Source organism: Crocodylus porosus, unplaced genomic scaffold, assembly GCF_001723895.1.
Source record: "Crocodylus porosus isolate Cpor-Errol unplaced genomic scaffold, CroPor_comp1, whole genome shotgun sequence".
Classification (NCBI taxonomy): Eukaryota; Metazoa; Chordata; order Crocodylia; family Crocodylidae; genus Crocodylus; species Crocodylus porosus.
Genome location: NW_017728931.1, coordinates 57,934,380 through 57,950,265, shown reverse-complemented (window position 1 = coordinate 57,950,265; position 15,886 = coordinate 57,934,380). Strand labels below are relative to the sequence as shown.

General features: G+C 42.8%; 1 protein-coding gene across 8 annotated transcripts in view; it reads left to right on the top strand.

Moving 5' to 3' along the window:
- ANKS1B (ankyrin repeat and sterile alpha motif domain containing 1B) overlaps positions 1-15,886 on the top strand; it is an 837,577-nt gene that overhangs the window by 284,807 nt on the left and 536,884 nt on the right. For all 8 annotated transcript variants that reach the window (XM_019545115.1, XM_019545114.1, XM_019545113.1 and 5 more), the window contains one exon: positions 2,696-2,861. In XM_019545115.1, the coding sequence (XP_019400660.1) occupies positions 2,696-2,861 (166 nt within the window). The remainder of the gene's footprint in view (positions 1-2,695; positions 2,862-15,886) is intronic.

The window sequence follows — 15,886 nt, the reverse complement described above, 5'->3', positions numbered from 1 at the left end:
AATCAGCACCTAAAGCTATGCACAGCCCTATTCTGAACCATTCAAGTTCTACTTGGTTGATCACAGTATTGTAAATCACTCAATCTCATGATTTAGCAGAAGCAGAATGACATTTTCTGACTTCTAACTTCTTTTCCCTCCCCCTCTATATTAGTCAATATAGGGAACTCAGCCTTCCAGAATCCATCTCTAATAAATACTAACTTACGGACCAATCCAAGTGTAATTAAAGAAGTATTTCTATTGACATCAAATGCTTTGGATTTAGTATGTAGCCTGTAGATACAAGGGGATGTCTCCCACTTATAAGGAAACCATTACCACTAAATATTCACCTCTAATTTCTTCAGTTCCCAAAATGCATATATAAATGAATAACCAAGGTAAATCTTAGTATGAGCAATACTGCACACTGAGAACATTTGAAGGGATCTGTCCACATTTTATGGGGCTCTGTCATCAAACAGTAGATTATAGATCTCTGGGGTTATGCATATAACAGGAGTAGGCAACATTTTTTGGCCAGAGTGCTGAAAAAACCACAACGTCTACCTTGGAAGGTGCTGGAGTGCTGGCATGCCAGAAAAACAAAATTGGGGAGCAGGTCCACACTGCATGTTAGTATATTTAATAATCATAAATGTTGCCTTTGTATTTTTGTTAAGCATGTTGCAGTGAGAGAGAGAAAAAAAAGAGAAATAAGAGAAAGAGGAGAGAGAGAGGGAAAAGAGAGCAGAGAGAGAACCAGGCAGATACACATGCACACAGAGAACTGCACATGCACACAGAACCACATGTGCACAAACACAGAGAACCAGAACAGACACATGCACACACTCATCCAGAACCAGACACATGTGTACACACACAGACACACAGGACCAGAAGCAGACAAACACACAGAACCAGATTCATGGGTACACAGAGCAGGGCTGCTGGGCCACCGGACAAAGTCCGACCCAATGATGTTCTGGGTCTGTCAGAGCCCCTGGACCTGGGAATCCAGCCCCCAGGCTGCAGCATAGCCAGCTGAGGCCCCAGCCCAAAGCCTGCCCATCAGCCCAACCACCCACCCACTCCACACAGCTAAGCCCGCAAAGGTGCAGTGCTCTTAGCAAAGGGCAGCGTCAGCCTCATCCCAGTAGGGGTGCTGAGCCAGTGCTGGGCTTGGAGCTGGTGGGAATCAGGCCGGCTCAGTTACCCAGAGCTGGGGCTGGCTGCAGCTGGGAGTCTGCAAACAGCTACACATGGACCTTGGAACAGAAGGTGGAGGTGGGGCCTGAGGCAGCACAAGCCCGGCCTCTCCCCTGCTGCCAGCATAGAGCTGATGACTGGGTCTGGAGCCCAGAGCAGCTGCTTGTAGCCAGCCTGGGCTGAAGGCTGCTGCAGCAGGCAGACTTCAAACAGCTGTGCTAGGCTCTGGCATCAGCTCTGTACCAGGGCGTGCGTGTGCACCTTGGAGCGGGTAGTGGGAGGGGCCTGAGGCACAGCAAGCCTGGTCTCTACCTCTGGTGCCAGCACAGAGGTGATGGTAGGGCTCTGGAGCCTGGCATAGCAGTTTGTAGCCAGCCTGGGCTCTGGGCAGCTGCAGCAAGCAGTGGGCAGGCTGCAAACAGCTGTGCCGGGCTCCACAGCTCCGGCATCAGCTCCATGTTGGTGGTGACTGCATGTGCACCTTGGAGTGGACAGCTCGAGGTCTGCACTGCCTCAGGGCCAGATCCTATCCCCACTGCCCACTCTAAGGTGCACGTGCAGTCACTGCCAATATGGTGCTGATGCCGGAGCTGTGGAGCCCGGCACAGCTGTTTGCAGCCTGCCTGCTGCTTGCTGCAGCCTCCCAGAGCTCAGGCTGGCTACAAACAGCTATGTCGGGCTCCAGAGCCCTGCCATCACCTCTGTGCTGGGAGTGGGGGAGAGACCAACGTTGTACTGCCTCAGGCCCCTCCCACTGCCTGCTCCAAGGCACACATGTATGCGCCAGTACAGAGCTGATGCTGGAGCTTGCCACAGATGTTTGCAGCCTGCCTGCTGCACCCAGCCCAGCTCTGGGTAGCTGCTGCCAACCACGGAGCCCAGACTGCTTGCAGCAGGTGCCTGATGGAAGCAGATGCCTGCTGGGAGCAGCCCGGGCTCCGCAGTTGGCAGCAGCTACTCAGAGCTGGGGCTGGCCATGGCATGCCAAGCAAAATGCCCTTGCATGCCATGCTTGGCACACATGCCAGGGGTTGCTGACCCTTGGCATATAACATGATGAAACTGAAACCACATCCTTGCAAAGCAAATTATTTTCATTTATTAATTCAAGTAATCCTGTGTGTTTCACAAAATATGTTCTTGACATCTGATAAGGACATATACCTGAAACAGAACCTAATGAAACTGGGACGGCAAAAGCTGCTTCAGCAAAGCATTTGCCAAATGCAAAATGGAGAGTTAATGAAATCCATATGCAACAATATAATCACACAGAATAAAATGAGACTTGATACTCAACGGTGAGATTTATTTACTCATGCTAAAAGATAAGTAAGCTGTCCAAGCTATTAAAATTTGGTCTTCAACAGGAAGTGATATATTTATTCTTTTGAATTTTTATCTTATTATTTTTGACAGTTACTGAACTTTATTTATCTTTTGCAGTTTTGGTGTGCAACAAATCCATTTCACTTACTTTGCTTGCATTTTTAATTTCTAGGAGTCCTTTCCAAAGAAGAGGAGCTATGCACTGGAAATAATACCATCTGCTTCCCTTGATCTACTTACTTCAGAAAATGAGAACCATTTCTGTGATTCCATGGAAATAGCAGTTACAAAGAAACCATGTTCATTAGAAATAGCAAGGTTATCTTCCTCAAGAACAGGTAAATCGCCATTAGTCTTTCACATTATCATTGGAACATTTTGGTTATATGGATAATATTCAAGTATTGGCTTGTGACATCTTCTGCTATCATAGTTTCTTCCATCCAAGGATTTCAGCATGATTTTCAACCATTAATGAGCTTAGATATAAGTAAATATTTTTATTTGCATTTAAGGCAGAGGTTAAAATGGAGATTCATATAAGAAACTTATATAAAAGCTAAGTGTAAAAGACAAATTTCCTGAGTCTATTTCCTATGCAGTAACCTCAGCAGCTATCATACTTCCTAGTTTTATTGGGCATGTCTACACACAATATTAATGCGACACAATAAACTCTGGGGCAGTTTGCACCAGAGTGTATTGCTCCTGGGCACAGTATTTATACTTGTGCCCGGGACGACAGCATATTGAGCCAGGCTCTATGTGCTGTGGAGGAGCTGGCTGGGGCATAAAGGTGTTACAATGTGGGGGTTAGTTGGCGGGCAGCCCCTGCACTGTAGCACCCTCATGCCCCAGCCAGCCCCAGTCATCATCGACCTGTGTGTGGCAGCAGAGAAAATAACTCTGCTATAGGATAGTACTTGTGTTGGACAGTACTATCCTACTGTGGAGTTAATTAGTTTACTCCAGCCTAATAGCACATGTAGTGGTGCTGCCCAGCACAGCTGTGGAGTGCTATTATGCTGGAGTAAACTAATTAACTGCACTTTCATGCTTTACTGCAGAGTTAATTAGTCGACTGCAGTAAAGTGTCTTGTGTAGATGCACCCATTGAGTTCTTAATACTAATTTGCTATGCAAAATTAAAATTTAAAATAAATTGTGTATTTCTAAAATCCATGGAACTAAATAATAGAATGTCACAAGCCGTGTGTAAATTAAAACAGTAAATTAATAAAGGAAAAATTAAATAGCACTCCAAGGCCATCTACATGATAACTTTTATACCTGGTAGTAGTGTCCTCAATCACACAGCAGAGCTCTAGGCAGACTGCCTTCTAAATAAGTGGTAGAGCTATCTCCTTGTGGTAGAGCAAGAAGGCTAATTAAGAAGGGCTAATTGGCTCTGTCATTCAGCAGCGCTTTTAAATTGCCTGAATGTATACTACGCTTCTGGTTGAGAAAGCAGATTACACAGAGAAGTGCACTGATGAGTTTAAGAATGCCAGACCTGGATATAGTAAGTTTACTACATTGACATTTCCTCCCCTTTCTCCTTTTTTTTTTTTTAATTTGGAAAATCACTCCTTTTATTCCACAGCTCTGAACAGAAATGAGTTACGCTGGGTAAAGATAATAATATAATTGCATGGAGTCATATGAATTATGTTACATGTAAAGACAGTGTTCCATTCTCCACAACTGCATGCCTTCCTCCACTCCAACAATACTCTTTTATACATGAATTGCATAGTATAATCATCTAACTACAAGCAAGTAGAATGAGAATATGCATTGGCAAAGAAGAAATTACAATAGCAAAGAACTGGTGGAAGGACTGTCATTGATTGTTCAGCTCAAAAAAATTTGCTCAAATTCTGATTTAAAAAAATACTTAGAAATATCAGTTTATTTGTGACTAGATCATAATAACTATCTACCCTGAGCTGATGGCAGCACCTTGTTAGATTCTGTGCTGCAATGGGAGGGAATAAATTATGCAGTTTCTTTAAGGTCCAGAGTACAACTGCTGATGGATTGCACCTTTGCTGCCAGTCATGCAGAGACAGCAATAAAATACACTTCCTGCCCTTCCCACTTGTCCCTGTGGGCATATAGCAACATTGCAAAGCTTGGGACTCATCACACTAGAAGTGGTACTGCATGTAGTAGACAGAATGACTCCACCAACATCTGGCCCAATGATTGATATCAAAATAAATACAGGATTACCTAGTATATTGATGCAACTGTGTTGATAAGACACTTTTGGATCCTTCCCAATGTACAGAGAATGTACAGTACCATACTATTTGTGAGATGCTGTGAATTCAGTAGAAGGAAAATCAGACATCCGCAGAAAAGAGGCAGATGTAAAGAAGTGCATTACATAAACACAGAAGTACTCTGTTCATCAATGCATGGTGTCAAAGAGCATTACTAGTCAAAAGATTAAAATGCAGGAGGAAGTCAGTGATGGATCTTGAGATGACTCAAGAGCCCAATCCTTGAGCCACAGACCTGTTTGCACAAATTACAGGTCTTTCCACAGGGGATTGATTGAATTAAAGACCTTGGTGAGGTCAATGCAGGACCTGTTCATGGTGTTCTGTTGTTCCCAACACTTTTCTTGGACCTGGTGGGCAACGTAGATTATGTCAATTGCGTCACAGGATGGTCTGAAACCACACTGAGATCCTCGCAGGATTTCCTCAGCAAGAGGTAGGAGATGGTTCAGGATTTCCTCTGGTATGGAAAGGAGGGTAATACCTTGATAGTCCCCACACACAGACGTATCTCCTGTCTTGAAGATGGTCATAATGTTGGCATTCCTCAGGTCCCAGGGATCTCTTAATTGTTCCAAATGTGTAGAATACATTTGTGGAGTTTCAGTACTAGTTTCTTACTGCCATCTTGTAGATTTCATCAGGTATGCATCCAGTCCAGTAGCCTTGCTCTTGATTTCCTTGATGGCATACCAGACTTATCCTATGATAGGAGGGTTGGTGAGGTGTCCCTTTTCAGGGTGCTGCGGGATGGCTTCAGTGGTGGTATCTGCCACAGTGAACTCACTGGTCAGGGGTACCTCAAAGTACTCTTTCCATCTAGTTTGGATAAATTAAATGTTTTTCAGGAGTGTCAAGTTACCCTGCAATCACAGAAAAGTAAGCCTGGGAAACTGGGCCATAGATGGCCTTCCTTGCCCAGAAAAAACTATGCATGTCATAGAGCTGAATATCATTGGCTTTATCTTGCCACCACTGACTTTTGATTTCCTGGATTTTAACCTTTCAGCTTTGAGAAGCTGATATGTCTCCTTCTGATAAAATATGGTGTCATCTTGCCAAGCAGAATGAGTCTTTCTCTTCTAGTCAAGGAGCACTTAGATCATGGTATTGCTTTCATTGAACCAGTCTTGGTTTCAGTAGGTGGTATTAGCCAGTGGATTTAGCACAGGCCATATGGATGGCAGCTTTAAATCCCTTCCAGAGTTCCTCAATGTTACCTCCATTTGTGGACAGACCCAAGAGCTTTCCATGGAGACGCTATTGGAAATCCTTACGGACATTTGGGTCTTGATGAGATTTGGTGTTAAGAGTCCTTTGCATTGCTTTTGGCTGTTTTCAGGGTTTCAGAGCAAGCTGGATGTTGATAATAGATCTGAAAAGACAGTGATCTGCCCAGCAGTCATCTCCTCTTTGCATGGCTCACATGATACAGATGTCCATTTGATCATGGGCTCTAACAATAACATAGTCAAGGAGGTGCCAGTGCTTAGACCAAGGGTGTCTCCAAGTGGTCATGTATTTATCACTCCTGTCTGACGGTGGTGTTCATGAGACAAGACTGTACTCCACACACTTGCTCAGCAAAAGAATGCCATTGGACTTGGCTGTGTCTACTTCTTCCTTCCCAATGATGCCACTTCAGAGTTCCAGATCGCATTTAACTCTGGCATTGAAACCACCAAGGAGTATGATCTTGTCCTCCTTGGAGTGTTAATACATGATCAAGGTCGGAGTAAAACTGTTCTTTGACATCATTGTCAGCATTAAGCATTAGGGCATACTCACTGATGATGGTAGTGTACTGGTTGTTGCTGATCTTAAGACAGAGGGTCATGAGATGTTTGTCAATGCCCACAGGGAGCTCCCTGTGACAGATCTAAGTTACATTTTCACTGACATCCTGCCACACTTTTAGCTTCTCTCATTCCTTGGAGTCTCAGACCAGCAGAGACTCCCTGTGCCTGATGAAGGGTGACTGTGCCCGAAAACTTGCTAAGAACTTTTTTACAACTACTCAGTTGGTCTAATAAAATATATTGTATCTATCCAAAGAACTGTGTCTGCCTCTGTCCTTAGACCAACATGGCTACAACCAAAAACCCAGCCACAGGGAGCTCCATAAGCTGATTAATGATCTGATTCTTCATGGTAAAGCTCATGCATGTTGTGTCTGTTCGGGGCCGATTTCTCCTTCCAGGGGTAGGTGTAGTCTCCAACCCCTTCCCTTAGATGACCCTCATCCAGTTGTCTTGTCTCACTCACAACATCAACATTGCAGCTCTATCTCACTAGTTCCCTGGATAGGATAGCAGTTCTTTCTGGTTGTTTGTTGTCTTGGTTATCCATCAAGGTGCAAACTTTCCATGTTGCGAAAATCATTGTTGTCTTACGATGTTTTCAACCACTGAGAGAGTGATCCTGCTGGATGCAGTTATCCAGCCAGGAGCAGAAAAGACAACCTAGGTTTAGAATAACTTTTCTAGCTGCTTCCCCAGGTAAAATGAGCAGATGGGATCCAGAATAGGACTTCTCAGTCACAGTAGTAGCTGTGACTTGCACCCCTGTCGCAAACTGGGTACAAGACAACCATCAGGCTACCACTGCCTGGGTGCAAATTTGTGTCTGGCAACTGCCAGATTGACTAGTCTTGTCTCTGTCACCACTCATCCATTGCTACAAAGCTTGGTACAGGAGGCTGTGTTGTTTTCTGTGTTAGAAGCCTGCTTGTGACTTTAATGTGAAGGAGCAGGAGCACGGAAATAGCAACCACAAAATCCTGAAAAGGTGGAGATCTAAGCCCAGTGGCTTGAGAAAACCCTAGATGACAGAAGACCTCAATCTTGCTGTGGCCTTCCTTCATCTTTTACCACTGTGGAAGAAATCAAACTTCGCGTTGTGGTTGAATCAGAACTGACAGAGCCAGTTTTCCCACTTTTCTTTATTTAAGGCTATACTGTGATCACAGGGAGAATTCCATACAGCAAGGGGAATCACCCACTTGTCTGTTTCAAAGGATTTCTCAGACTCTCTAAGTTTACAAGCGTATTTATACTAAAGACAGAGAAAGAGATAAAAAATACACCTTGGAGAAACAAAACAATAGTAAATTACACAGAAACTTAGAAAGTTTACTTAAACAACTATCTATGCATAGGGCAAGATATCAAGATAACCCAAGGAATGCAGGAATGCGGATTGCTTATCTCAAAACATTTGAATTAAGCAGTATCAGCACGTCTGGTCTTTGTCTGTTTTTCTAGTCAAGTAAGCCAATTACTTCTACACCACCATTGAGATACTGACATCTTATGCTTGATCTGCCATTGACAACTTGAGGTTTGGACCATGACTTCTCTGGAACCTTGCCTCGGGCCTGCTCACCAGGAGTGAGAGAGACTGGACAACACAGCTCTGAGGATCACTGGGACACACAAGCCTCTCTAGTACTACAAGTACTACAAAGACATTCTTCTTATTCACAGTAATACATCTCAATTACGTAATTTTCACCCATAATCACCATGAATGGTGTTGACAAAAGACTGAAGACTCCTAAAGGAGTCTTTCTATTGGCTTGGATTGGAGTGTTGTAGCTATGATGGTCCAGGAAGTATACAAGAAGCAAGGGGTTTTTTTGTGCTCTCTCTCATTGTACCAATTGTATTGTTGGGAGAGTTGTTGGACAAGTGTTCAGGCTTTAAGGCAAGGGCACTTGCCTGAGATAGGAGAATTAATACCTGAAAGCTTGTCCAACAGCTACCATGTAGTAGTAACTATCACATACCTGTAGTAATTTATGTTTATCAAAAATGGGTAAAGAAATTGAAATAGTGACTGAAATATCAATGTTGGATGTTACTGTATTGAGTAAGAAAATCTGTCACATTATTAGTAGTATTACTAGTAGTAACAATCTAACGTAAGATCGTATGCTTGGGGTTGTATTTGTAAAATCTCAAAAATATTTTACTCTGTGATAGTGGGCCTTGGGATTTATCAGTAATTTATATCTCATACCAGTGGAAGTCGTTTAGGCTGTTATGTTTCATGGTAGGGAAAATCTTTTAAAAAATGACTCTAGGCTTCAGTTTCCATTTCTATTAAACAGTCTATATTCAAAAGTTACCAGTTTTGGTTAATAATACAGGGTTTGGGTTTTTTGAAATAAAAAAATATAATACCACTAAAGCCTTAGTGAGGATGCAGTTATTCTGATATAAAGATTACTTACTGTGATCTAGTCATTCCCATATAGCAATGACACCCAGCCTTCCAGCCTCTCAGGCTAGATGAGTGGTGCAGAGTTGGTTCATGGGCTGGATCCCACATGGGGGTCAGTTCATGTGTGTGATCCTATGTGCTGGATCTGGCTATGCACCAGTGTGGTCCCACATGCCCAGATCCAGCCTGTGGGGTTCCGTGTATGTCTGGAAATTTGGCAACAAGAGAGCAGCAATTGATGCTATCACCACTCCTCTACTTCCAAATTTCCAGACCCTTGGGGAGCCCTGGGGTCAGATGACATGGCTGCATGGGCCAGATTTGGCCCAGGGGCCAGGAGCTAGGCATCCTGGCCATACAGGAATAGATATTTTGGTATAAAATATTCTTAGTTGCTATAACTGTATCCATACTATGCAAGTTTGGCTATACCACTTTAGTTATACCAGTATACTTAATGTATTAGAGTAGGGGTGCCCAGCCCCCAGGTCATGGGCAGGATTCAGGCCCCATGTCATCCAGCCGGCAGGGCTCCCCATGGAAATTGGTGCCAGGGGAAATTTGGTGGCAGGGAAGCAGCTGCACCACTCCCTGTCAGCAAATTTTTGGATTCATAGAGAGCCCCATGCCCTGCATGCTGGTGGTGGAGGTTCTGCTGGGCCCCATGGCCCAATCCCAGTATGTGGGGGAAGGAAGTGATGGTGCAGGCCTCCAAGACCCAATACCAGTGCACAGGGCTGGAGGGGGCAAGGCAGGCCCTGTGGACCAATCCTAAGTCTTGGGGGCAGGAGGGGGAGGCCTAATCCTGGTGGGAGGGGGTGGAGCCAGGCCCCATAGCCCAATCTCAGGGCTTTGGAATGGGAGGGGTTGGTGCTGTGCTTCTGAGGCCCAATTCTGGTGTGCAGAGGTGGGAGGGGATCAGGGCCAGGGCCCCGTCCTGGCATTCAGGGCAGGGAGGAGGTAGTGCTAAGCTCTAGGGCCTGATCCTGATGTGGGGGTAGGAGGGGACAGTGCTGGGGGTCCAGTCCTGGTGCGTGGGGCAGGATGCGTGATCCTACCTCACAGGGCTCCATGCAGATCACAGACCAGCCTCACTGCACTCATCTCACTTGTGGGACCAAAAGGTTGGGCACCACTCTATAACATGTCATGCCAGTAGTTCTCAACCTTTTTGACTTGAGGCATCCTTCCATAACTTTTGTGAATTGAGTGGTACTTAATTTCTAACACTGATTTATATACTACAGTACTTACCTCCTAGCACATGGGCTGGGCAGTAGGAGTGGGGGGATCATCCAGGCAGGGACAAGCCTAAACCTGTTTTATCTGCTTAGATTATCTGCTTATTTCCTCACACCTCACATATCTTCTCACACCTTGTGGCATCCTTCAAAGGATCTGATAGCACCCCAATTTCCCTGGTACCCTGGTTGAGAATCACTGCCCCATGCCAGGGGGTTTCAACCTTTTTGGATCAGTGTACCTCCGGTGGCCAGATGCAGAGCATAGAGATACTCCACCCAAGCCTAATTAAAAATTATCCTAAACCCCAAGCTCCCAGTGCACATACCATTTCACTCTAATAAAATGTTGAGGGGTGACTTTTTTTTATGCCTGCTTTTACAGAGTTTATACACGAGTTTTTACATGAGTTTTTACATGTTTATATGAAACTGAAATAGTACTATTTCCCGATGTGGTAGATACCCAAGTGTAGAGGAACACCTGTAATAAGACCATCCAGTGAAAGCTGCTGGAAGGAAACATGTTCCAAAGAACATCTCTCTTCTGCAACTTCCTCCACTACAGAGGGTACTTCCCTTTATACCATAGGTGGCCAAGATAATCCTTCAGCCTGCAAACCAACATCTTGACACAGCTGACAGTTTAGGGACACACAGCTTTTGAGATGTGTATGCCCTGGTCAGTGACTTATACGTGGCACCCCAGCTCAAGTAATAATGTGTCATTAAATGATTTGTAAGAATAAATGCATAAATAAGAACTGAAGAAAATAATAGGAAATAATATATAAACAAATAAAGATGAAGAACTTTTTTATTCAGGAACCACATTTAAATTTCCTGGGGGCCACATATAGATCATGAGAGATGATTTGGGGACCCTGCTTTATAATGGTCAACAGAGTACGGTTCAAGGGTCTTTTTTAGATTTAGTACCACTGGATGCTCAAATAGCCACAGCAATAAAACATACCCACTTTCATTTTTGATTGACCAGAAAGTTGTAACCAATCTACTGATCTACTATAAAACTCTGAGTGCATCTACACATTCAGTTAGTGTGGCACAATAAACTCTGGTGCAGTTCACACCAGAGTTAATGACTCCTGGGCGCAGTGTCTTCACGTGTTCCCAGGACGGCAGCAGTTCGAGCAGGGGTAGAGTAGCCCAGGCCTGGCAGCAGGCTCAGGTGGTCAGCCCTGGGCTCCAGGTCACAGCGTTGGGCAACATTGGGGCTGGCTGGTGCCCAAAGAGCACAGCTGTGTGGCTAGGGAGCAGGCAAAAGTCTGGCCCCATGCTACCTGGGCTGACGGTGCAATTTATGCCTGGGTCACTGTTTACACATGCCTTTAAGCACACTTATTTTCATCCACCATAAAATAGTACTGTTCCCAACAGTACAATCTTATGTCGGTGAAAATTAGTTTGCCGTGGTCTAATAGCGTTGCACGTGTAGACTCTGATGCTTTACATTGCAGCAAATTAATCTATGTAATTAAGTGCATGAGTAGAGGTGTCTACTCATTCTTGAATGGGCTACCTTTCTGAGCAGTCTGTCTCCCGTCATAGTTTGGGCTGCTCTGTATGTATATGCCGGCTGAAAATTGTTGCCTCAGTTAAAAGGCCAGCATGAGAATTTAACTTCTAATGCTGACAAATCACTGAGGGTCACATAAAAAACTACATACACAGGCACCCGCTGTGCCTGTGCCTACGGAGAGTATGCACTGATAGGTATGGATAGATACAGACTCAGAGATCTGGTTCTGACTTTGAGCCAAAATTAGGTACCCTACTCATGCACATCTGTTTCAGACATGTTCTTTATAGGAATTCAGAAGATACTATCCGAAGGTGCCTATAAACAAGCACCGAAGCTGCTGTTATGTGCTATAATTACAGGACATTGCAGCAGAGTTGATTAACTGAGTCTCCTGGAGCATGGCAATTACCGCAGTCCAGCAGCCTCCTATGTCTCATGTATCAGCATCCTGGCACTTCAGAATCACAATGGGGACACTTGAACTAAGGTTCAACAAACAAGCTTTAGTTCAAGCGCCCCCACCACCATTTTGAAGCATGGAGATGCTGATACATGAGATACAGCAGTGCTTTAATTGGAGGTTTTTTAATTAAAGCGCTGCCCCCCTGCCAGCCCCAGAGCACATGTAAAAGGATCCAAGATGTATTATGAGCACAGTTACACGTGTAATTGGAATTTTTACTTTCATTTTGGGTTTTGGTATTTTTAAATTCATTTTCTTTGTTACAATTAGCTCAAAATGAACATTTTGCAGTATCCTGTTTTAAAGGTCATCTCAAAAATTATTTGAGTCTTTCTCTCTCATTTTTATATCAGAAGCTATTTGCTGAATTTACTCACCATTTTAATGCTTGCATTCAACCTAAAACTTCATTAATCAGTGACAAAATTATATATATATATAAAGCCCAGTCCTAATAAGACCTGCATATGCTTTTCTGAGGTCTATATCAGCCTAAATGACTGGTGTTACACAATGCATTAGATTCCAAACTGTTTTTTTTTTAACTAGGTTACAGTAATGCCTTTGCAAGTGGGGTGTTAATTGCCACAGTATAGATTGCACACTTCCTTATTAAAAATATCCTAGTTTAGCTAAAGTAGACTTGCAAGTAGAATTGGCACCTTTTGTTTTTAAGGAGTGGGGAAATAGGTAAAAGGAAATGAAATATACTGTCACTCATGTTTGTTTTTCTTTCAATTGAAGTATCATTGTTTCTAAACAGATTTCCTTATATTTTCTGAATATTTTAAAAATACCGTAAGAACGTTCCCTTGTCAGATGTTTCTTGAATTTATCATTTATTTTCTGCATTTAAGAACTTGATTTTCTTTTACTTCCTCTTACATTACTTCCTATTATTTGTGATAAGTAGAGAGCATTATAACAGTGCAATTTCAGTTTACTGATGACCTTAAATCATCTCCATTATTTTGAACTGTATTTTTTCAGTATAAATACAGATTTTGTAGCCCATCAACCCATTCTGTTCCAAAATGTTTTTCATTGGGAACAGTACTGTGAGCCTCTTCTGTGTATTTGTATAAAAACTTCTTATATAAATCAGTGACCAGATGACAAAAAAAAATGAAAAGAATTTAGTGAAAGATATTTAACATAGAATTGTATTTGTAACTTTCACAGATGTATATGTTAAATTTTCTTAAATTAATGGGACAATTGATGGAATCCTGACAAACACTAATTTGTCTGTCTTCCTTGATTTTTCCATTAATTTAAAATGGCAAGAATTCTAATTCTCCTTTACTCCCACCATAGTTAAATGTCACCGATCTAATTAATCAGCTTTTTCTTGATCAAAATGTGAATTCTAAAAAACACAGGAAGTTCATGAAATCTCCTATTGTATCACAGTAACTAGGCATTTAAGATACCACTTTTTATGTTGAGTTCCCCTGCAGTTAACTGTGCCTCATGATCTTTTATATATCTGGATGCCTCTGAAGTTGTAATTTTCACTTTCTGGCTGTGGGTGGTTTGGGATGTGGCTACGTTGGAAACCAAAGGAGAGTCATGTTAAAAAAAAAAGTAAAAGGAGAGTTCCTTGCTATTGACAGCACTGGGGTTAGGATTTCACCCTGTCTTTTCTGTGAAAAACTGGGAGTAGTTATATACATAAGCAAACCTGTAATTATACTACATATAATGGCTATCTTTAAAATGCTGACACTTGCTGATGCATGTAATTAATATTACTGTGATACAGGCATATGGAATGTGGTAAATTCTGTTAATAAGAATTACTTTTAAAGGTAAATGCTAACATTTTAATGATAAAACCTGTAGAAAAAAAATTCAGCCAGGGTCAGAAAAAAAATTGTATTCCACAGTATGTTACTGGAAAATTAAATGCTAGAAGTAGTTTTTACACTTTTGTTTTAATTGGTTACTGTTGTCCAGGCAGGCTCTCTGTCTTAAGAGACCATTACTCCTTGCTAGCTCTTAGATTTTGGGCATAGCTCTTGACACTGGTCCTTCTTTAATTTGTACCTGATGGCTGGCAACTATTCTGGTAGCAAGGAATAGCCATAACCCATTTCTCTGGTTCATGCTCTCCCTCTATACTTGGCAACAGGAAGATGTGCCTGACAATTCCCTTTACAGAAGGGTAAAATTGTTACGTAGTTGGCTAAATCAGTTGGAGAGTGACTACTATGACCCAGAAAAGCTACTGGAGCTTTGTTTTTTTATGTATACAGTTCCTGTGCCATTGCCTGTCTTGGTATAACTCTCTGCTGAAGTTGGGGATGTTATGACAACAAAAGATGTGTGCCCTTATGTATATTTTAACTAAAACTTCCATCTTTATATCCCATCTTTATTATATCACTCATGTTACTGGTAAAATAGTTGGCAAATATGGAATCTTGCATGGCAAGCCTACAAATTTTTGATGAGGCCAAATGAAAAATGAAATGTGGAGTTCTGTATCACATACATAAGCACCAATTCCGGTAATGTGTGACTCTGTCCACAGATGTATTCTCAAAGCAAATGAATGATAAAAATCAATTATAAAAAGACTGGATAACAGTTACTCAAACAGCTGCTGCATCCTCTTCTGAGCTGGAAAGGGAATGTGAGGCAAAACCAGTTGTCCCTTTCATCAGCTGTTTCCTCAGTTAATGGCTAGGGAGAGACATTCAAAAAACCTGAACATGAATTGATTCAATCTTTGCAGGTTAATGTAACCTGGCTAGGCTAAATCAGGTTGTAACCAGACAGACATCTCAGAAATGCAGGCACATGCCTGCAGTGGCTCAGGCTAGAAGCCAGAGGGCACTAGAGCAGCTCTCCCTTCCCTTCTGTAGGGAACTGAGCAGGGCATGACCAGGCCCAGGCACTATGCTGTATGCTGTGATTAGGGAGGGGTCCCCCCCTTCCCTTGATAACAGAGCATTTATCATCTCATCAGCATTTAACACCCCATCAGAAAACAAAGCCTCGCTCATTACAAGCTCTTCTTAAACAGCTTTTTCCAAAGGAAGGAATGTAGGGACATTACCAACTGCGCTGTTGATTAACTCCAAGAATCCCTAAGCAGACATTGCCCTATTTGCCTTATATAGGATTAGCTAGCATACCACATGTTGGCTACAGCCTGTGCTGTGGGAGAAATCTGGAAGGGATTTCTGCTTAAGCAGCAAGTGGTGAGAGGGGGAGATGTGGGGCATGGGGAAGAGCAGAGGGGAGGGTCAAGCTTTGCTGTGGAGCAGAGAGCCCTGCCCAGCCCACAGAGCATGCTGGGATGCTGGGGGTGTCTGGTTTAGCTTAAACCAGCAAATGGTCTCAAACAGAAAGCATATAAACTGATTTGAGCCAAATGAGTTAAGTCTAATGCTACATTCAACCCAAATCAGTTTTAGCCATTTTCAAGCTGAACAGATGTGCACTGAACATCTGTTCTGTTACAGGTTTAAACCAGTTTTTGATCACTTAAATCGGTTTATGTGTACAGTCTGTCCCTAGCCAATGTGTCTTAAAGACCAGAGGAATTCTGTAAGTTAAATAGATTTATATAATGAGAAACATGACTAAAGAC